We start from the raw sequence: 22,850 nt of genomic DNA, 5'->3' as shown, positions 1-22,850 counted from the left end.
GCCGCTATTAGCAATTAATAGCCCTGCACTCCCTGTTTTCCCATATAAACCCGTTCTCTCCATTCACTCCTCGCTCACTGTTGAGATAGTCATAGATTTCTCTTGTGCGCTTTTCTTCATTTACTGTTTACTGGATTCCGACCCTGCGTTGCCTCTGACCTTGACCTCGTCTCTGCCTCGCATCTCTTGGATTTGTTTACCTCGCTGCCTCGATCTCTGGACTCTCGACCCTGCTCTGACTCTGACCTCGACTCTGTCTCTGCCTCGCGTCTCTTGGATTTAGTTACCTCGCATTTTAACCACTGGATTCCTGACCTAGCCTGGCAACCCCGACCTCGAACTTTGTCTCTCGTCTCTTGGAAGTCTAACCTGATTCCTTTTAGCACCGCATAGGGTCCGATCATCTATACCACTAGTCCACATTGATTAGTGTGACAGCTCTGTGCAGGCTGTGCACAGATCTCGGCTGTCTGCACTGCCTCACACTCCCCAGAGAACTCGTTTGGGGTGCAGTAGGATACACACCCTGCCTGGGGATGCCTGTACAGATCTCCCTCAGTAAAACAGCTGATGGTCTGCATCCTGCTTCCCTCAGATTTCCCTTTCAGCTGCATTTCTGCATCTTAGCTGCATATTTTCAAACGTCCTTCAATCTACAAATCATCTTTTCTCTGTGAAAGAAATCAATCATTATTCGTCTTCCAAAAACTGCCAGGTCAACTGCTTAACAGCTACAGGCCAGCTGCTCTTACATGAAAAGTCTGGAGAGAATCTTAAAGCATTACATTACAAACAATTCACAAGACCTTATTGACCCCCTGCAGATTGCATATAGAGAAAGGAGGGGGCAGACAATGCAATACTCACATTGTTAAATCCGGTCTATCGGCAACTTGATCAAGCAAGGTCATATGTAAGGATATTATCTGTTGACTTTCTCTCTGCTTTTAACACAATACAACAATTGCAGCTTGCATAGACACTCTCGGAACGTCACGCTAAACAGTATATTGATAAGTTACTGTAGGTCCTAAACGTCTTAACAAATAGGACTCAACAGTTCAAACTGGGGAACTTGTTAATTAGACATTCGCTGTGCTTCCACTGGATCACGACAGGGCTCTGTTTTGTCTCCCTTACTGTCCTTTTTGTACATTTCATTAAGGACATTATATGTAGATTAAGGACACAGCACTGGTCAGCTTACTAAGGAACCCAGAAAACCATCATTGACCCATTCTAAATAACCGTACTAAATGGTGTGAAGAGTTCTCATTACAGGTAATGTTTTAAAAACAAAGGAGCTGGTCATTGATTTTAAGAAAAATGCAACACCGCTCCAATCTACACTAACTAATGGTCAGACTGTCAAAATTGTCAATGACTACAGGTATACAGGACTGGCCAGAGAAAAAAACTGAGTTAGGACAAATGCTGCAACACCATTTATAAAAAAAAAACTGAACAGAGACTCTTTTCTAAGTAAGCTTAGCAATTTCAAGGTAGATACTGTAGAACCATGCTATCACTTTTCTTCAAGTCTTTGAAAGTGTATTAACATACCGTCTCACTTGCTGGTTTGGTAACATCAGTACCGTTGATTGTAATAGCCTGAAAAAAATAGTCAGAGCTGGTGATCTGCTAGTGGAGAATCCTGTGAACTATCCTGGCTGTCAGTTAGTTTGTCTGTTTTGGATCCATCTGTGTCTGATAACTGTTCAGAGATGGAGCTGGTCTTTCACTGCCATAGCACCTGCTCCTGTCTGACATCCTTGTTAATCCTCTTGATCCTCCTCTTCCGTCACATATCCTCCACACATATATATATATAGTTTTCGGTTTAGAATTCTGTGGGTATTATTCTTCATGAGATTTCATTCATAGAGTCCTTCTCCATTTGAACACAAGGTCTGTCCAGCTTTAACCAGTTTCTAGTGATTTATTTCATGGTTGCAGTTCTGACAGTTCTAAACAAGTATCTTTCTGCCTCTGAAGGCAGCTCTGGTGTTTGTGCCAGAAGAAAAAGGACTCCTAACAAGGATTTTTTTTAATATTTGTTTTTCAGAATATTTCCCCAGTTTATTTTCATACCAGAAAAATGTTTAGGATATGCCAGGTGTTCCCAGCCATTCTTCCAGCAGTTTACAGTATCAATATTCCAATATTGAATATTAATTTTTTACTCATATTCTCTCCATGAATGTGAATTGGTGGATTTATGCAGATTCTTCAATTGCTGTGTAAGTGCCAACCTCCTTTTCTCATTTGCATCTTTCTTTTAACTCGAGTATTCTTCCTCTGTTTTCTGATATTGTACATACTGTACATCTGAATGGATGTAGCTTTTAAAGAAAGTTCAGTATGCAAAATTTATCAATTTGTTAATCTCTCATCTTGGAGTCTCATTTATTTCTTCTCAGCTTTCCCCAGCATTTTCTCCTCTCTCTGTGCTTTGACATTGCCTGTTTGACCACATCTTGGACTGATCCCTGTGCTTTGAACCCTGCGTGTTAAATGACTCTCCTTCAGACTCTCCCTGGTGCTTTAATCAGTTCCTCTCAGCTCAACCCCTGCCTTTCTGATCGCATCTCTAGTTTCACTTCCTACTCTCCGGTCTCCGGAGTCTCCGGTTTACTGCTTCCATCAGCTCAGTGCAGGAGATATCACACTGGGGCCCTGGGTTCAATTCCAGACCTGGGGTGCTATCTGTGTGGAGTTTGTATGTTCTCCCCATGTTTGTGTACTGTTCCAGTTTTCTCCCACAGTCCACAAACATGCTGGCTGGTTAATAGGCTTCTGGGGAAAGCTGGCACTGGTGTGAGTGTGTGCCCTTTGATAGAGTGGCATCCTGTCCAGGGTTCAATCCTGCCTTGTGTCCAGTGCTTCCTGGCACAGGCTCTGGGTAACTGTGACCTGAATTGGATAATTGTTTATTAAGTGATGTTGATGTTTTTCAAATGTTACACTGCCTTCTTTGTCAACTAGCTGACAGTATAAACTTATCCCTGTAATGTCAGATAAAGTCAAATTTCAGGGCAAACTTTAATCTAGATTTATTTTGGAGGGAAGAAAACCTCAGGTAAAACCTACACCACTCACACTCCCAAATCTACAGTATTACTAATGTGCAGCTCACCTTAAAGCTTCAACTACCTGAGTGACAGCTCCCCAGCAAAATGGTGACGAACTGTTCATCACACTTAAAATATTGTTTTACACCTAATAGAACACAAAGCATTATGAAAATAAATAAATTTTGCAATTTAAATCTAGAAATGCCAATGAAAAGAATTTGTATTATGAAAGAAACTAAATAGAGGATTAGTCGTTTTGAGGGGTTGAGAGAAATAGCATGGGACCCTGACTTTAAACCACATAAAATAGACAAATGTTTTTGTAATCGTCATTGAGGGGAATAAGGAAGGTCTGGTACAAAACAGAAATCCTGGAAGTACCTTCATTCTTGCTGTGTTCATCCTTCCCAAGAATTGAAGTTTTTGTTTAACCTGATTTTTTAGCACCTCTTAGTTACATTTTAATGATTTCTAGGTTTCTGGGTATTGCATTTGCCCTACATTTTATCTTATCCCAATCTTATTGTAAATTATTATTTTTTTATCTCCAGGGATGTACAGTAGATTCTCCAATAACATTGCTTCAAAATTTTCTTTGTTTAATTCCTGTTCTGAAAAGTTGCTGTAGGCCTGTTCCTGTGCATTTGGTTGGTTTTACATTGCATGTAGCCAAACAATAAAACCATTATGAAAACCCAATTCCCTACAAGTTTCAAATACAAAATGCTGAAATACTCTATCAAATGCTTTTTCAGGACTCAGAATTCTTTTTCATTTCAGTTTTTGTGTTTAAAGATACAGTTTAGTCTAGCCTAATAAGACCTCCAGCCAAATAGTCAGTTTCTACCTGGAATGGTGTCCTCTCAAACATTTTATAATATCTCTGGAATTAAAAAAAGTAATTATATAGTAGAAGTATACAGTATACAGTAGAATCCTTAGATTTCTTATATGTCTCACTGTGTCCTCTCAACAGACATAAATATACAGGACAAAAGAAAAGATCACTGCTGGAGATTGGTTGTGAAAATACACTGATATACTCTCACTTTTGGAGATACTCCACTACTTTGCCATTGAGCCTCTTCTATATCAGCTGCAGTGGGTCAGCAAGAGTCTGTCCATCCCAGGCTGCCCTAAACTTACTATCCCAGACTCAGAGTACACTGATGACATCATGGTCATGGCTGGGGGAGAGCAAGACGTAAGGGCACTGTGAAAATCACTAGAGGACTTTCAACTGTTGTCATCATCTGCTCATGACCCAGCCTTGTGTCCTGCTGAGTCGAGCAGGAGACCTCAAACTCGCCCTGGTCCTCTTTCTACTGGACACCTGTGGGGTTGACCTGTCCCCACTGCCTCATTTTTTCCTCAGTCTGCTGGAGGAGTGGTGCTCTCTGTGTGTTTGGAGAGAGGAGGAGACGCCCAGTCTGTCATGGTTTCTAATTCAGGGTCATGAGTGAGCCAGAGCCTATCCTACCAAGCAATGGGCTCAACACAGGAGCCTGGACTGGTTGTCAGTCCACCAGAGGGTCGACAGAGGAAACCAGTGTGAACATGGAGAGAACATACAAACTCCACACAGACAGCTCCCCAGGTCTTGAACTGAACCCAGGACTCCAGTACTGCGATACAGCTATGTTAACCACTGCTCCACTGTATGTTCCCTCTTAAACAACCCACAGCCACAATACTAGAATGGAGACAGAACTGGACCACTTCTTATTCTTCACCAGCAGACTGGTCTGAGCCAGTGTTACCCAGCTACCCCACCTGCTGGACATGGACCTGGGCTGCTGGAACTGTGTGGACTTGATGTGAGCTACTTTGGGACTGTATTCCCTGCAGTGTACAGGCAGATATTCATATCAGATTCTGTCTGCGCTACATCTCGGGGGATGCTGTTAATGTAGGGTCACCCCTCTTGCTGCCTCTTGAAAAGCAGAACAGTGTACCCAAATAATAAACCATATATAACTAAGGATGTGATAGACTGCATCAACTGTAAAAGACTCCATTTTAAAAACCAGGATCAAGTGCAACTGAAATTACTGCAAGAAGAGCTTAAACTAAAACTCAGGAATGCAAGGAAACAACACAAGGCGACAATGGAGAGTGGCTTTGAAACATTGAACTCCAGGAGCCTGTGGTAAACAATGAAAACAGTCACAAACATGAAATCTTCAAAGAAGAGCGTCCATACAATGGATGAGTTGGCTAAAGCAAATGATCTGACTGACTTATCTGAGGTTTGAGACACAGGACTTCTCTGTTGCAGGTGATAGTATACTAGATACTATTACAGCAGACAGTAGGCTTGTAATAATTCCACAGATGACCACACAATGTTTCAAGCACATATGTGCGGAAAAGGCAACAGGCCGCGATGGCATCTCTGCCTCTCTTTTAAAAAATTGCGCAGAGGAATTAACACCAGGATGGTGCCCCGTCTTTCAGAAGTCTGCTGACTTTCACTTTGTTCCAGCGCTGTGAAAATAAGCAATGATGGTGCCAATACCCAAAAAGCCTTGTCCCTCAGATAATAATGACTACAGGCCGGTAGCACTGATGTCTGTTGTTATGAAATGGTTTGAGAGGATTATGGTATCCATGCTGTGCTCAGAGGTGAACACTGTACTAGATCCATATGAGTTTGCATATAAACACAGGTGGGGCACCGATGATGCAATCAACAGCATTATGCATCTGTTTCTTAAACACCTAGAGGACCCCAATGCCTATGCTCGGATGCTGTTTATGGACTTCAGCTCTGCATTTAAATACGCTGCATCCCCATCTATTGATAAGCAAGTTGAAGCAAATGTCCATTAACCATTACATTATAAGATGGTATCACTCATGTTTAACAAACCGTACACAGTTTGTCAGTAGGTCAATAAAACTCTTTCTTTCGGAATCAAGATCCATTAGCACAGGTGACCCTCAGGTCGGTGTGAGCTCTCCAGTTCTGGTCACACTTTATACAAATGATTGTGCAATCAGTAGTCAAAGCAACATCATCTTCAAATTCTCGGATGATACAGCTGTGCTTGGCTCAGTGCGCAGAGGAAGCAGCTCATCTGTATAAGTCAGAAATCCAAAGGTTTGTGCAATGCTGTGACAACAATTGCCTAATTCTGAATGTTAAAAAAACAAAAGAAACAGTTTTTGATCCCAGAGCAGTTGGTGATCACCCAGATGTAGTAATCCACAAAGAACTTATCACTCAGGTTGATTCATATAAGTACTTAGGTGTACACATAGACAGTAACCTGTGCTGGACTACTCGTGTGGAGAGTTTTTCTCCAAAGTTAAGCAGCACTTATATTTCTTGGAAGACTAAGAGTGTTTGGGGTTTGACAGGAAGTAATGCTGCTCTTTTACCATGCTGTAATCGAAAGCATTATCAGAAATGGTTTAACAGTGTGGTTTGGTAATCTATCAGTTCATTTTAAATCGCAAATTTCCCGACTCATCCAAACAGCTTTGAAGTCATGGGAGTGAAACAACATCCCTCCCTCAGACAATCTTTGAAAAATCCATAATCAAACGGGCAGAAAAAATTATATCAGATCCTTCCCATATCCTCAATTCTGAATATGAACCTCTTCCTTCTGGCAAATGTTTTAGGGTTCCCAAATGTAAGTTAAACAGATACAAACATTCCTGTAATCTCATACTTTAGAGGAACGATCTCTAATCACAGCTGAGGGGAAAGCTCTGTACAGGCTGTGCACTGATGCCATCTGTCATCTCTCCCTGACACTCACTGGAAACTTGAATGGGGATACAGCCTGCCTGGGAAAGCCTGTACAGATTTCTCTCTGTGACACAGCAGATAAAAATTAATGCGCTATCACTGATCACCATTAAGGGGCCCAAAATACCAGCAATTACAGCCCTCTAACTTTCATTACATGTATGCTCCACTACAAACACATTAACACCAAAAACAAACACAGAACAGTGGCAGCAACAACAAGTTAAATAACATACATCTTAGAAAATAAATCGGTGTGAGCCAGTTGTAGAGGTACAGATGCAGCCATTCAAAATGGGTGAGGTATTTCGCGGCATACCCCGGTGGGCGTGTCGCAGTATCACGCGGTATCACGCAGTGTCACGTGGTTAATCGCCCGTCATTTGACCCTCTGCCGGAGACTATCCGGCGTCACCTTGTAAAACCGCCAGGGGGAACTTAACCTCTCATGTACAGCATTTGAGCCTTTAATTTTGAACTGTGTATTACAGCATGTTAATCATCAGTCATTAAAATGTTGGTATATTTTATGAAAGCAAGATTACTCAGTTGGACAAAAGTACACAACATACCTTTATCAGAAATATTTATGCATCAAAGCCTTTACCGAAGATATTACTAATAGTATTAATAATGGATGACTTTGGACAAGCTGTATACTCAAAGTATAATTTCTTTAGCACATTTGTACAAGCAAATGGAATCTGTCTAAACCATACTTTGTCAGGCATTTTGTTTTACTTCAACGGGCATAAAAACTTCCTTGCTTTTAACAGGGCGTTTCATAATTTCTAACTACGAAAATGATTTCAAATGCGACACTTATCATTCAACTAGAGCTCAAAATATCACAAGGATCCTCAAGAGCACAGCAAAGAGTGTATTAAAAGACACTTGTATTTATCAACGCTTTCTTTTCCGTATACCAGATTTTATGGAACCACTTCAGAAGGGTGTCAGACAGTCAGATTCCAGGAATCTGTACTTTAAAAGAAAAATACACACCGGTATTCCATTTCTCCCTAACGATTTTAAGCATCGAAGTATTTAACTAGCATGTGAAATAGCGTGTGAAAAAGTGGTAGTTTTAAGCTTTTCTGCTAATTTAATATGGAATCGGGTGTCTAAAGAATTTAATAACGGTATGATTATATTTGTGTACTGCGACAGGGCTGTGTAGGGCTGTTTCGCCTCCCTGTTCATGTGAGTTGTCTTGTAGCCTACTGGTCTACGTGCCTGACTAACAACTGGCAGGTTGTGTGTTCAAATCCAGCTGGTGCTGGACTTTTCTTTTAACAAACATTTCTTCGAAAAAATAGAATAGCGATATTATGGACAATCAATTGACTTTTATATTTCAAAATATCGCAACATGATCGATTCTAAGTCATTTTTGATAACAATGAATAGTCACCTTCTTCCCTTCTGACAACGGTCCCTGCTTCTGCTTCCTGCTTCTATTGTGTGTGTGTGTGCAACAGAGTAAATTTTTATAGAGAAATGGAGGCTGGACAGTATGCGTTACAATATCAACATTTATATTGATTTAAATTGTGTTCTGATTTAAATCGCAAACGCGTGTTTAATTATATGTGTTTTTTAATCATAATCAGGCTAATGCAACATAAATTGATACAGTATCTTTGTCTTCTAAGTATCTTAATAAACTTTCAGCATAGCTTTCTACCCGTTAAGATTTATATTTCTTGGGATTTTGGGATCAAACGTGGAAGGATTAGATTGTAATCGTTTTTATTTGTTAAATGCTTGATTGTATTTCTGAATTAATCAAATTCTAAAAGTATGCTTGTTGACTCCGGTATCACGTTAGTTAAAGACTCCGAAGCTTAAAATGTTTAGGGAGAAATGGAATACTGGTGTGTATTTTTTTCTTTAAAGTACCAAGACCAGCTATATACTGTTCCAAAATTAATATCGTTTATGGCCTTCACACGCGTTACAGTATGCTCCTATTCTTTTTATGCTCAGCTACTAAGATTTCCCTTCAGTGGTAAAATTCAATATCTACAACGGGCACAGTAAAGACGTTTACTGTACAGTAAGTCTTTCTACGACAGACCAACGGACCACGAGTGCCTCTGTCGGTCAACCAATCACGTACCGCGGTACCCCGCGTCATCTTGCGTCATGATACGCGACACCGCAGCCAATTACCTGCGGTACGTGTCTGTATCGCTCACTTTGAATGGCTGCATCTGTAGCGTTCAGTAATCTGACAGTTTGTGTGAAGATACTGTCTCTGAATCTGGACGTACTTGCCTTTATGCTCCTATAACACTTACCGGAGGGAAGGGGGAGAAAAGTGAGAAACCAGGATGACTGGTATCCTCAGTGATACTTCCAGCCTTCATGAGAGCAAAACTGTTTCAAAACATCTGCACACCAAGAGTTGTCTATCATTAGACATACTGTACACCACCAGCCGAACCAGAGCGATCCATGCGATAGGTGGAGAATCGTGTCAAGCTGAATGGCTGAGTCAGGTGTATTGGGGGTCAGCCAGGTCTCGGCGAGACAGAGAATACAGTAATCCCTCTGATGGCTTAAGACTCGTCCATCATGCTCTCCACGGACTGCACGTTGGCCAGGAGGACACTCAGGAGTGGGGTCAGGTAGTCGCGGCGCTTCACTCTCGCTTGAAGTTCTCCCCGCTCCGCGTCCTTCGCGTTCGCCTGCTCTGCTCTGAGTCAGCTGGGGGGTCCATTCGCAGAGGCACCCAAGATAAGAAATATCTATCAAGATAGGAAAACAACAATACGAAACAGATGAAGACATAAAGATGAGGAGCAATACGTACCCACTCCCCGGCGCCATGTTAATTGATTATATCAGCCAATGATGTATCTAATTGAGCCTGCCTAGACTAAATGCTCATGTGACTGACTAAATCGTTCGTCATAGAACAGCGCCGAACATTCCATAACTTTTCTCTCTCTCTAACTAGAGAGCAATTTATGTTAGTCTCTCCACAAAGCGATATCGCTCACTCTTAAAATATTTAAAAGAATACCTCACCCACGTCTTGATTCCACACCGGCACTCTGTCTCCTTCATAGATATAGGTTAGTAAGTAGGACATCAGTCAGTGTGATGTTCCATAATGCAGCTTTTTTTAATGCTATACATGGTCGGTATTTACTGTACATATGATGTTTGTGATTTAAACAAATTAATCCAAGCAGTTTTTGAGGAATTAAGTTAGTCTGATTTATTGCAGGGAGCAAAGCATTAGGAGTTATGTTCAGGCTAGTAACAGCGTGTCTGAAAAGCTCTTGCAAAAAAAACAACATACTGTATGCAAAATAACAGCATACAGGTATATTAGAAATGAATGCAAGGTATATGGATATTCAAGGTCTGGTTAGAATAAGAGATGCCAGGTTGCAGACACTGAAGTAGAAGGATGGAAAGGTTGAAAAAGAAGCAATGGAGGATGTATGGACAAAAGATCTACTAGCGGTAGATTTAAGAAAGTAAGAGGAGCTTCGAACAGTGAGGAAGAAATAAATGAACAACACAGAAGCTGGAATGTGGACCTGAAACTTCCTGTAGTAACAGTATAGTTGAAACGAAGAATGAAGAGTAGTTGAGACGGGGATGAAAATTACAATTGGATTTTCAGTTTCTCAAAGCAGTAGAAAAGGTTTAATCTAGCATAACTGAAAGTGTTATCTGCAGGCTGCAAACAGATACGATAAACAGACACAGGTTAAAAGTAAGTTCTCATGTAGCATGTTAAGACTAGAGATGTACAGGTAGGTAGGAAAAAGATAATTTGGGGAAAGTTGAGGAATACACTGATAACAAGGACACTTCCTAAGAAGGTTATGCATGCTTTTGACAAATGGACAGGAGATGTTACAGACTGCAGGGGAAGGTGATAAAGTTAACAGACTCACTGAATATCCACTGTTGAATGTTTACATAGATACTGAAATGAGGATTGTATTTTACATTTTGTGAAATTGCTAGCGTTTAACTGTTTTTTGGATGCACATAAATTAAAGGAATGGGCAAACATAACTGATGCTAAGCCAGCATCTGAAGATATTTATATTTAGAGGCAATTTGTTGATTTGTTGTCCAACTAGTTATGGATACTGATGTGCCAGAGAGGTGGAAAAGCTGTTTTTGTTAAACCAGCACTATAAAATAATTTATCCTCAGTGAGATCCTGCCATCTCATAGTGGGTTTAATCACTGTGTATAGTTACACAATTCCTTTAGTTCCATCCATTTTCTAATCTCTTTATCCAGTATAGGGGAGCTGGAGCCTATCCCAGCAAGCAACGGACGCAAGGCAGAATACACCCAGAATACATCACAGGGCAGACAAACAGACAGAAACACACACTCAGACACTCACATGTGTGAGTGTGGCTTATTAGTATTCCCATAAGCCAATTAACCCTACCAGTAGGTAGGTACCTGTAGAGTACTTGGAGAAAACCCACATGAACCCAGAGAGAACATGCAAACTCCACACATACTGTACCCCAGGAATTGAACCTGGGGCCCCAGCACTGTAGGATAGCAATGCTAACCACTGTGCCACCATTAGAAATGGATGGATAGTTTAGTTATCTTTCTAGTTCACAGATTTGCATGCATAATTTATTTTTGAAAGTCACTGAGATATCTGGTGCAATTGTTGTATTTATGAAAAAAACTACCAAAAGCATGCTAAACACTGCCACCCTGTTCCTTAGTTAATACATATAATTGTTATGAACAGTTAAGACTGTTATTAATTGTTGATAGCAAAATATTTTAAAATATATTTTATCCTTATATATTTTTCTTTACTAATTCTGTATTTTATATATTTTCCAATACTCGGATTTAACGTAAATTTGAACAATGACTTGTACTGTATTTCAAATATTGAACTAAGTTAGACATAACATTCAGAAATACAATCGAGAATAGTTTTGTGGCATTTGTTTTGATGACACTGTTAAAATTGATAAAAACCTAAAGGCGATTAAAATCTATAATCTTTCCACATATCATTAGGAAGTACAATAAGCTCCTGCTTTTTTTAACAATGTTTTAAAAAATAAATATAATTGGTGAGGAAAGTAGCTATCCTTAATGATAATTAAAGGACTGGAAGTCAAAGGAAATGATTTACGTTGCTTAATTTGAAAACCTAAGTTATAAAGGCAGAAGCGATCTGTGCTTTAAGCGTTCCAGGCTGCAGATGGCTCATTCTGTATTACAGAGCTCCGCGCCTCCTCCCTCTCTCAGTGCCGCCTCTTCTCTGACGCAGAGCATTGGGCGGGGAGCTATTTTCCCAGTCTCTGATTGGAAAAAAAAGACCCACTGATCTGCTTCGTACCATAGGAAAATAGTATATGTTTTTTTTCTTTGTGTTTATGAAATTCAAGTGTTTTAAACGTTTGATTAAAAAGTAATTTACAGCGTAAGTTTCCAAGCTGATCACGAGGAAGAAAAATCACCTGTTTTTGTGCGCATAAAAAGATTAGTTTTTTTTAACTAAACTAATCTTTTAAAGTCATGCAATTCCTAAGTTAGGCAGGGTCACGTTATTGTTTCTTATTTTTTATTTTTTTATAACTGGTGCCTCCAGTTAAACTGTAGAGATTCTTGTGTGAAGGTGTCGGTGTGTTTTGACTATGTTACGTGTGAGAGTACTGTACTGTACTGTATGTGTGCAAGGTGTGCAGTCCCTTTTTGGGAGGGATGGGGTTTGTTTAGTTTCATTATCGTTTTCTTTTTTCTTTTTAGTGGGATTTGTATAGTATATAGGGGTTGTGAGTGTGTATGCTGTTTACGGCTTCACATTATTATTGTTTATTATTTTTATGTTATGTGTTGTTATGCTTAAAACCCTGGTTGTTTTTTTTCTTCAAATGGGAATGTTGTTTTTCTCAACATACAGTATCTACAAACAACAATAATAAAATCTACAGTTCACTTACTCCAGTGTTGGTAATTTACATTGTGATTAATAAACCATTAATCACTAAAACTACTGTATAATCATTATGCACTATAACTAAAAATAACTATAAGAAGATGCCATAATAATAAAATATAATGATAAATGTGAATCAATTTTTATTATGGTTTAAAGTCAAAGTCTTTCTTTCTGTTTCCCTTTTCATTGTATCCCCATGTGTCTCCCTATTTCTCAGTGTCTCCCTTCCTGACATTTTCTTTTCATTTTTCTTCTTCCTTCTGGAACCCAAATTTTGGAGCAGCTGTTACCATCCTCATCCATGGACACTCTGAGATGGATAATGACATGATGGTGTATATTACTGCTGAGCTGGGTGGTGTAGTGAAGACTTGGAAAGAAAGATGTGGATGAGCTGTGCAGATGCTCAGCTGTGCTCCTGTTTTTTTGTCTACAGGATGGTGAGATGTGAACTAACAAAGAGATGTTGTGAAGATCTGGCCTCTGCTCTTCAGTTTCAACACTCCAGTCTGAGAGAGCTGGATCTGAGTGTCAATAACCTGGGGGATTCAGGAGTGAAAATGCTGTCTGCAGCTCTGAGGGATCCCAACTGTAAATTAACAACACTGAAGTAAGTGAACACTGGAGATTTTTTCGTATTTTATTGTTTTATTTAGATATCCTGAGACACACAATATTCCCTGTTCACATGCATTAAAAAATAAATATATGTGAAGTAATGAACAAATAGAAGGGGGGCAATTTTATACAAGTTCTTGTTTCTGACTATTGCTCTTTGTTAATATCTCATTACTGAGGGACTGGACATGCAATCCTTCCCATTTTGCCCATCTTTTTTACACATGTATATGTTGTGGTTGATTTAGAATTCTGTGGGTAATATTCTTCATGAGATTTCATTCATAGAGTCCGTCTTAATTTAAACACAAGGTCTGCCCAGCTTTAACCAGTTTCTAGTGATTGTTTTCATGGCTGCAGTTCTGACAGTTCTAAACAAGTATCTTTCAGCCTCTGAAAGCCTTTCATCTGGTGTTTGTCCCAAAAGCAAAAGGACTTCTAATGAGGACGTTTTTCTTCCAGAATCTTTCCCCAATTTATTTTCATACCAAAAAATGTTTACCATATCCCAGATTTTCTTCGCAATTCCTCCAACAGTATGTGCTTCCAGATTTATCATATTTGGCTTGTAATTGGTGTTTCTTCCAATATTGAATATTAATATTTTACTCATATTCTCTCCATGAATGTGAATTGGTGGATTCATGCAGATTTGAATGGTTTTAGATTCTTCAATTTCTTTGAAAGTGCCAACCTCCTTTTCTAACCTGCGTCTTACTCTTTTATTCCTCCTGTATTTTCTGATATTTTATATACATCTGAAAGGATGTACAGTAACTGTGGAAACAAGTTTGGTATGCAAAATTTACCAATTTGTTAATCTCTCATTTTAGAGTCTCATTTACTTCTTCTAAGCTTTGAATTTCCCCAGTGTTTTCTCCTCTCTCTCTGTGCTTTGACCTTGCCTGTTTAACCATGTCTTGAACTGAACCCTATGCTTGGAACCCTGCATGTTAAACGACTCTCCTTCAGACTCTCCCTGGTGCTTTAATCAGTTCCTCTCAGCTCAACCCCTGCCTTTTCGATCATGTCTCTAGTTTCACTTTCTTCTGGCTGCCCTGCTTGCTTCCAGCAGAACAAAGCAAAGCATTATGAAAATAAATTCTACAATTTAAATACAGTAATCACTAGAATTTGTATTGTGAAGAAAAGAAAGAAAGAAATAGTCATTTTGAGGGGTTTATAGAAATAGTGTAGTGGAGCTAGTTTGGACATGGTGACGTCATCGCCCTCCCTGTACGTAGCAGGGACCTCATCCGCCTGGGATGAGGGAGGTCTCCTTTAGCTCATGTGGCTGGTTCCCTGTTGCGTTATGCTGGAGACCCAGGTGTTGCAGGACGAACCGGCGGGGTGGAGCGCCAGAGGGCACGAGCCCACGCGGAACCGCGACGGTCACAATAGCATGGGACCCTGACTTTAAACCACATAAAATAGACATTTTAGTAATGGTCACTGAGAGGCATAAGGAAGGTCTGGAACAAGACAGGAATCCTGGAAGTACCTTCATTCTTGCTGTCTTCATCCTTCTCAAGAATGAGACAGGCAGCAGTTTCCATCTATTGAAGTCTTGCTTGAGCTGATTTTCTAGCACCTCTTAATTATATTTTAATGTGTTCTCTAGGTTTCTGGGTATTGAAAGTGCTCAACATTTTATCTTATCCCAATCCTATTGTAAATTAAATTTATTTTTTACCTCCAGGGATATACATTCCACAATAACATTGCTTCAGAATTAATCCCTATTCTGAAAAGTTCCTGTAGTCTGTGATTACATCTGTGAGAACAGGAAAAGATGTTGAATTTCTGCTGTATATACTAACACCATCTTTATAAAGAGCCTGATTGTGTGTTCTCCTGCTATATCACCTCCCTCTGTATCGTTCTGTAGACGTACGCTCTGAGAGAATAAATCAGTGGTGACAAGAATCTCCTTGTTTTGTTCCCTGTATGAATTAAAGGTGTCTGACAGAATACCATGAACCTGTTCCTCTGCATTTGGTTGCTTTTACATTGCATGTAGCCAAACAATAAAACCATTATGAAAATCCTACAAGTTTCAAATACAAAAGGCTGTAGTACCCTGTCAAATGCCTTATCTGGAACCAGAATGTATTCATTTCAGTTTTTATTATTTGTGTTTAAGGATACAGTTTAGTTTAGTGTGATAAGACTACCAGCCAAATAGTCATTTTCCGCCTGGAATGCTGTCCTCTCAAATATTTTATAAAACCTCTAGAATTCAAAAAGTGATTATGTAGTAGAAGTATACAGTCTATAATAGAAGCCTGCGCTAGGTCATCAAGGAGCTTTACATCCCGGGCTGTCCTGATCCTACTATCCGGGACTCGGAGTACACTGATGACATCATGGTCATGGCTGGGATGTCGGGCACTGTGAGAAACCCTAGAGGACTCTCAACTGTTGTCATCAACTGCTCATGGCCTGGCCTTGTGTCCTGCAGAATTGAGCGCAGGAGACCTCAAACTGGCCCTGGTCCTCTTTCTACTGATCACCTGTGGGGTTGACCTGTCCCCACTGCCTCCTTTCCTCCTCAGTCTGCTAGAGGAGTGGTGCTCTCTGTGTGTGTAGAGAGCAGGAGACCCAGTCTGTCCTGAACTCCACTGTTTCTAATTCAGGGTCATGAGTGAGCCAGAGCCTATGCTAGCAAGCAATGGGCCCAACACAGGAGCCTGTACTGGTTGTCAGTCCATCAGGGGTTCAACAGAGGAAACAAATGAGAACACAGAGAGAACATACAAACTTCACACAAATATCTCCCCAGGTCCGGAACTGAGCCAGGGCCCTGGCACTGCGATACAGCCATGTTAACCACTGTGTCCCCCTGTGTCTCCCCTCTTAAATAACCCAATAGCCACAATACTAGAATGGAGACAGAACTGGGCCACTTCTTATTCTTCACCAGCAGACTGGTCTGAGCCATTGTCCCCCAGTTACAACACCTGCTAGACATGGACCCAGGCTGCTGGTGCTGTGTGGACTGGATGTGAGCTACTTTGGGACTGTATTCCCTGCAGTGTACAGGCAGATATTCGTGTCAGATTCTGTTTGCATTACATCTCGGAGAATGCTGTTAATGTAGGGTCATCCCCCTGATATGCCCCCTGTTTTCCCTGGACTGCTGGGACCTGAAATAGTCTCGTACTTTAGAGGAATGGTCTCTGGCCACAGCTGAGGGGAAAGTTCTGTACAGGCTCTGCACCTTTCTCAGCTGTTGTCTCTCTCTGACACTCCCTGGAAACTTGTGTGGGGATAGAGCCTGCCTGGGAAAGCCTGTACAGATTTCTCTCTGTGACACAGTTGAGAAAAATTAATGCCCTATCGCTGATAACAACTAGGGGGCCAAGATACCATCAATTACAGCCCTCTAACTTTCAGCCCAGACAGCTGGGCGTAATTTTATTTTTCATCTGAACCACTGACGTCTCTAATTGAGAGCCCTGCATTAAAAGTTCGAGTGGCTGATTAAATTGTTCGTCATAGAACCGCATCGAAAGCTTAATAGGCAGAGGCGCACAACTTTTCTCTTTCTAACTTGAATTTTTGTTCTTATCTCGACAGAGCTTAATCAATCATTCCTAAAATATTTAAACCAATATTTCACCCACGTATTAATTCAACACAGGCACTTTGTCTTCTTCGGAGATATCAGACAGTTAGCCGGTGGCTCCCAAACTCCCAAACACCCCGCATTGTCCAAAGCTGCCAACTCACAGTGTGGAGTCTTGTGCACTACCATTGTTGTCAAGTAGTTTGTGTCTGTTTTAGATCCAGCAGAGTCTGTCTGTCCCGTCTGGAATCCTGTGTGAATTTATGTAAACAGTTTTAATATGGATTTTTTGTTGTTTTAGTACAGTACAGTATGTGAATATAATGTTAATGTAAACATGTTCAGGTGAATTGGAGGGGCTCCGAGGCTATGTGACCCGAGAGAAAAAAAAAGAGTGTGAGTATCTCGCCAGCACTGTGGAGAGATCCGGAGTATACGGAGTGGCTAGTGAGCTCAGAGGGGTGAGTTTAAATGTAATGAACAAGTGGAGGAAAAGAGGAGAGATTATCAGGAAAATAGAGAAACAGAAGGGACTGGATTGGGATTGATAAAACGTCCGGAGAGGTTGAACATCATGCAAGGCATCCACTTTCATTCTAAAAACATTCAGAATCTGCGGAGCGCAGTGAAGAGGCAGCAAGTTTCTCAATCATCAGAGGCTGCGAGTAAACCTGATGATTTACAGCTGAGAACAGTGCACACAGGATACACATTATTCTCGCTTGATTTATTGTAGTGAGGACTCAATCTAATTTCCTTTAGACAAGCGTACCAATGATTTTGTTTCTTTTGGTTTAAGAGACTCAGTGAATACCTTAAATTAATATTTAAGTTACAGAAAGTAAGGAGGTTATTTGTTGGTTGTAATAAACTGCACGGTAAAGTGAAAAACTGGGCACACAAACCTTGTGAAGTCATCTTGTGATCACTGTTAGAATTACAGTTGAAATTCCTGAATAGCCTAATATCTTCACAGATTGATTCATGGCTGTTTCAGGAGGAGCCACTGCCAAATTAAAAGTTTATTTTTTTGTGCAATTGACTGAAGTGGGCCACAACATCGGTCAAATTAAGAACTTAGGTCATCTCATATCATATATACTGTATGAATTTAATGTTATACTTCTGGTTATAGTTACACTTCTTTGCAGAGAAACAGGTTCACTTTCACTGCTACAGTACCTGCTCCCTGACTCCCATGATGTGTCTCTTCTCTAACCTTAGTCTGGCCTTCAGCAGCCCTGCTGTTGTGTTCAAGGTAAGTTTTGTCAGGAAGAAGAGAATTGTACCCAGTGCACTTTCTGCTGGGCCAGACCCAACTCCTCTTCTACGAGAGCAGGATAAACACAGTCTCAGGTGGAGGGTCTGTAGAGTGAGGGGTTGGTGAAGATCAGGATCTCTCTTGAATTCCTCTGGTAGGCTGGGCAAACATTTAAAGTGAAAATTCTTCCACGAGGAGGGTACCTTTAAAGCGGAGATGGCTCCAAATATTTTTGGTGCTCCCTCTCTTTAAAGCCCTGGCGAAATACGAAGCCAGCACATACAGTTAAAATTCTAACTGAACTAAGAACTACACATCCCATTTAAAATGGTGGTGCTTGTGATCTTTGAGTTTAGTCAATGAAATAGAGAAAAATCAGTCACATGACTTTGGGCCTGAGTTTGGGAAGCTTCACCTATCAGCAACAAAGTGAAATTTACACGAAATGGTACCTCAAACTGTCAGTTACATGACTCTGTATGTCACTTATGCCACTCCTATTTGGACATGTAGTTATGGAGGCAGGAAGACGACCCACCTTCCCTCTGGCTGCCTGACTTGTTGCCATCTTTTACCATTCTGTGTCCGAATCGCAGTGGGTGAGAGAGAGTAAGGAGAAACACAGACAGAAAAAAAAGTGAATCCCAATTACAATACAAATACATATTTGTGGTAAAGGGGAGTAAAACATCAGTATTAACTGTTAGCAATTAGATAAGATTTACAGTTTAAATTTGAGCCTAAATATAAAGTTAAAATCTCAACATACAGAGTAATGTTGGAAATGCACAATTTTTCTGGAGCAGAAATACAGATGCAGCCACTCAAAACAAGCAGGCGATACCACATTATTTTGCGGTGCGCTTGACGCGGTATACCGCAAGTTACGGTATTAATACCGTATATTCTCGCATAAAACCACATGATACCACATGATAACGCAGGTAAAATAATAGTATCCGGAATTTCCGCAGGGTGGAGCTAATAAGGTCAACCTCTCATGTTTGAGCTGTCGCCATCAAAGTCTTTACCGAAGATATTACTAATAGTATTTATAATGAATGACCTTGGACAAGCTGTAAACTCAAAGTATTGCCGTGGTTCACATTCTTTTTTTCATTGACCGTCTTTGTAAAAGTAACACCACAGCATTTTGTTGATCCAATCACACATTTGTTTCCAATCATGCAAAGTACAGTTGTCACAATCTCCTCCTTGCAGACTTTAGAGGCGTAGATAGAAGATTACAATAACGATGGCACAACCACAATTGCAAAGATGTGTAATGGTGTTTATTATGAGGAACTATGTTCCCAAAGTCCACACCCAAAAAAACAAAGTGAAAATCACAAACTAACCAAAAAAAACAACAACAACACAAAGCTATAATACAAAATAGATACATTAATTACTGTACAAAAAAAAACACTAGATTGTTGCAGGCAGCTCCAATTCTACCCCACAATCCACCTTCTCCTAACTCCCCCCTCCTAACTTGAAGAGCTCCTTTTCTAGTTTAAACTCCTCCCCCTAGAATATTCCACTATAAAGCACAAAAAATAATTTGACAAAATAATAATCAGAATTCTGATATACACATTTCTATATTAAATATACAACTAAACAATTAACATATTATTACCAAAAATACAATATCATACTCCATTTCGTACATAACTGTTATTTTAGAAAATACTACCCCCTTTTAATGGTACCTTCATACAAATCAATCCACGCATGTGCAATCCTGAAACAGGCACTACTTAGCCAGCCCCTGTTGCCATGCTAAAATTTGGGTCCTACGGGTTTGCGGGAGAAACCATTATACCGGTGAGAAATTCAAACAGCTTATTTATTTGAGATGCGTGAGTTGATTACCAATTGAGTTCATTTCACTTCTAAAACAAGTGTTTGGTTTGAGTTAATGATTAATTTTGATAATACCGGAACAAGCTTACTTTACTCTGTGTGTGCACCCACAGAGCAAGCAAAGCTATCCCCTAATTCCAGACTAGTTTGTTTTTGTAGGAAACCAGTGTTATCGCCTTTGTTTTGATAGTGGAATGTTTGCATATGTGTGTATGTGTTCATGTGGCTACCTCTCGAGTGCCAGGTGATCTGGAAACGGAGTCTCCAGTCACAACAGTAATTTTTGAGAATCTCTGATTCACCATGCCTTTCACATGCTCATAAAAGATATTGATTTAGGAACATAAACATATTACTGTATGCAAAACTGTACTGTATACAGTATGTATATGTATATTTAATATCTTTACTGTGCCCGTTTAAGTATTGAATATTTATATGGAATTTTACCACTGAAGGGAAATCTTAGTAGCTGAGCATAAAAAGACGCGTGTGAAGGCCATAAACGATATTAATTTTGGAACATGAACATACAGTATTACAGTATATGGCTGGTCTCACTACTTTAAAGAAAAAATACACACCAGTATTCCATTTCTCCCTAAACATTTTAAGCATCGACGTCTTTAACTAACGTGAAATAACGTGTATAAAAAGTGGTAGTTTTAAGCTTTTCTGTGAATACGCTCGATACGGGAGTCATTTATTGTAGTCAGGACTCAAATCTATTTTACTGTTTTATTGCAGACAAACCTGTTTTTTACTGACTTTACTTTTACCATCCAGTATTAAAACACATTTTTTTTAAAAGTGTGTGAAATTACTAAATTTGGGGAATATATCATCTCGTCTCTTAACCAGCACACCAATGATTTTTTTGGTTTAAGAGACTGTACATTCCTTTATAGTGAATGTTGTTTTTTTTAGTTTCTCTAACGGTTATTTACAGATGCAGCCATTCAAAGTGCGCGTTACAGACACGTACCGGAGGTAATTGGCTACGGCGTCGCGCATCATGACGCAAGATGACGCGGGGTACCGCGGTACGTGATTGGTTGACCGACAGAGGCACTCGTGGTCCGTTGGTCTGTCGTAGAAAGACTTACTGTACAGTAAACGTCTTTACTGTGCCCGTTGTAGATATTGAATTTTACCACTGAAGGGACGTTGGTCTGTCGTAGAAAGATTTACAGTAAACGTCTTTATTGTGCCCGTTGTAGTATTTAATATTTATATGGAATTTTACCACTGAAGGGAAATCTTAGTGCCTGAGCATAAAAAGAATAGCATACTGCAACGCGTGTGAAGGCCATAAACAATATTAATTTTGGAACTTAAACATACAGTATATGGCTGGTCTTGGTACTTTAAAGTAAAAAATATACACCAGTATTCCATTTCTCCCTAAACATTTTAAGAATCGAAGTCTTAAACTAAAGAGATACCGGAGTCAACAAGCATACTTTTAGAATTTGATTAAAAGGGAATATAATATGGAATCGCGTATCTAAAGAATTGAATAATGATATGATTATATTTGTGTACTGCGACAGGGCTCTGTAGGGCTGTTTCGCCTCCCTCCTACGACTTCCCTTGTAGCCTATTGGTCTATGTGCCCGACTACCAACTGACGGGTTGTGTGTTCAAATCCAGCTGGTGCTGGACTTTTCTTTTAACAAACATTTCTTCGAAAAAATAGAATAGCGATATTATGGACAATCAATTGACTTTTATATTTCAGAATATCACAACATGATCGATTCTAAGTCATTTTTGATAACAATCAACAAACAAACATTTCTTTGAAAAAATGAGATGTTTCCCTTGGTCAGAGATATAAATATATAATATATAAATAAATTAAATTTAACTAACTTGAAATAGCGTGTGAAAAAGTGGTAGTTTGAAGCTTTTCTGCTAATATAATATGGAATCGTGTATCTAAAGAATTTAATAACGATATGATTATATTTGTGTACTGCGACAGGGCTGTGTAGGGCTGTTTCGCCTCTCTCTTCATGCAACTGTACCAGGAAGAGGATTTCTTTCTATTCGAAACGTGTATTTTAAAAGTTTAAGAAGTAAAAACCTTACAGCGTACACAGATTTCTAAACTGATCAGGATCGTAATCTTTGTCTTATGCATAATAATGTTCACCGCTCTGTCCAGCAAATTAATAATAAACTTTATTTTATTTTTGTATCCACATTCCCAAACAGACCTCATTTCCATAGCCCCGCCCCTTATGCAAAACCAACATACCTCCCCTGTTCTCTCTCTCCCCTGGCGTTTGTAATCGTCTTTATTTTCAAATACATTTTAGCAAAGTCATGTATTTTAAAAATCTTAAGATTTTTATATTTATGTCTTTATTTAGTGGTTTCATTAGTGACAAAGGCTAGTGACCTTTGTTTCATTAGTGACAAAGGCTAAAAGGGCTTTTATGTAAACCATGTTTGCTATTAATTCATTCAGGGCTAAAGTATGTTCATTGTCTTTAAATGAAAGAAGGGTTCCTTTCGCCGTGGTCGGGTTGAAATTAGAAGCTTGCCACGCCCGGACTGTTACACCAACGTATTAGCATGTTAAATCGATTTCATTGAGGAGCCTCGCCTTTCTTAACTAGTAATGTACTTACTGGGTTTTTGAGGGGGGGGGGGAGGTGTCTTTCGCTGGAAATCTCGCCTGCTTCTACTTTACGAGTACAACCCCCTCTCTGCCGGAGTGCTGGCTG

The 22,850-nt window shown here is 39.8% G+C and overlaps 1 protein-coding gene across 1 annotated transcript in view; it reads left to right on the top strand.

Annotated features, from left to right (window-relative positions):
• Positions 1–22,850, top strand: part of LOC148647124 (NACHT, LRR and PYD domains-containing protein 3-like) — a 405,714-nt gene that overhangs the window by 39,081 nt on the left and 343,783 nt on the right. Inside the window, exon 9 of the mRNA XM_088609314.1 lies at positions 13,236–13,409. Coding sequence (XP_088465440.1) covers positions 13,236–13,409 — 174 coding nt within the window. The remainder of the gene's footprint in view (positions 1–13,235; positions 13,410–22,850) is intronic.

This window comes from Lepisosteus platostomus, chromosome 16 (assembly GCF_059453375.1).
Source record: "Lepisosteus platostomus isolate fLepPlt1 chromosome 16, fLepPlt1.hap1, whole genome shotgun sequence".
NCBI lineage: Eukaryota > Metazoa > Chordata > Actinopteri > Semionotiformes > Lepisosteidae > Lepisosteus > Lepisosteus platostomus.
This window is presented reverse-complemented; position numbering and strand designations above follow the sequence as displayed.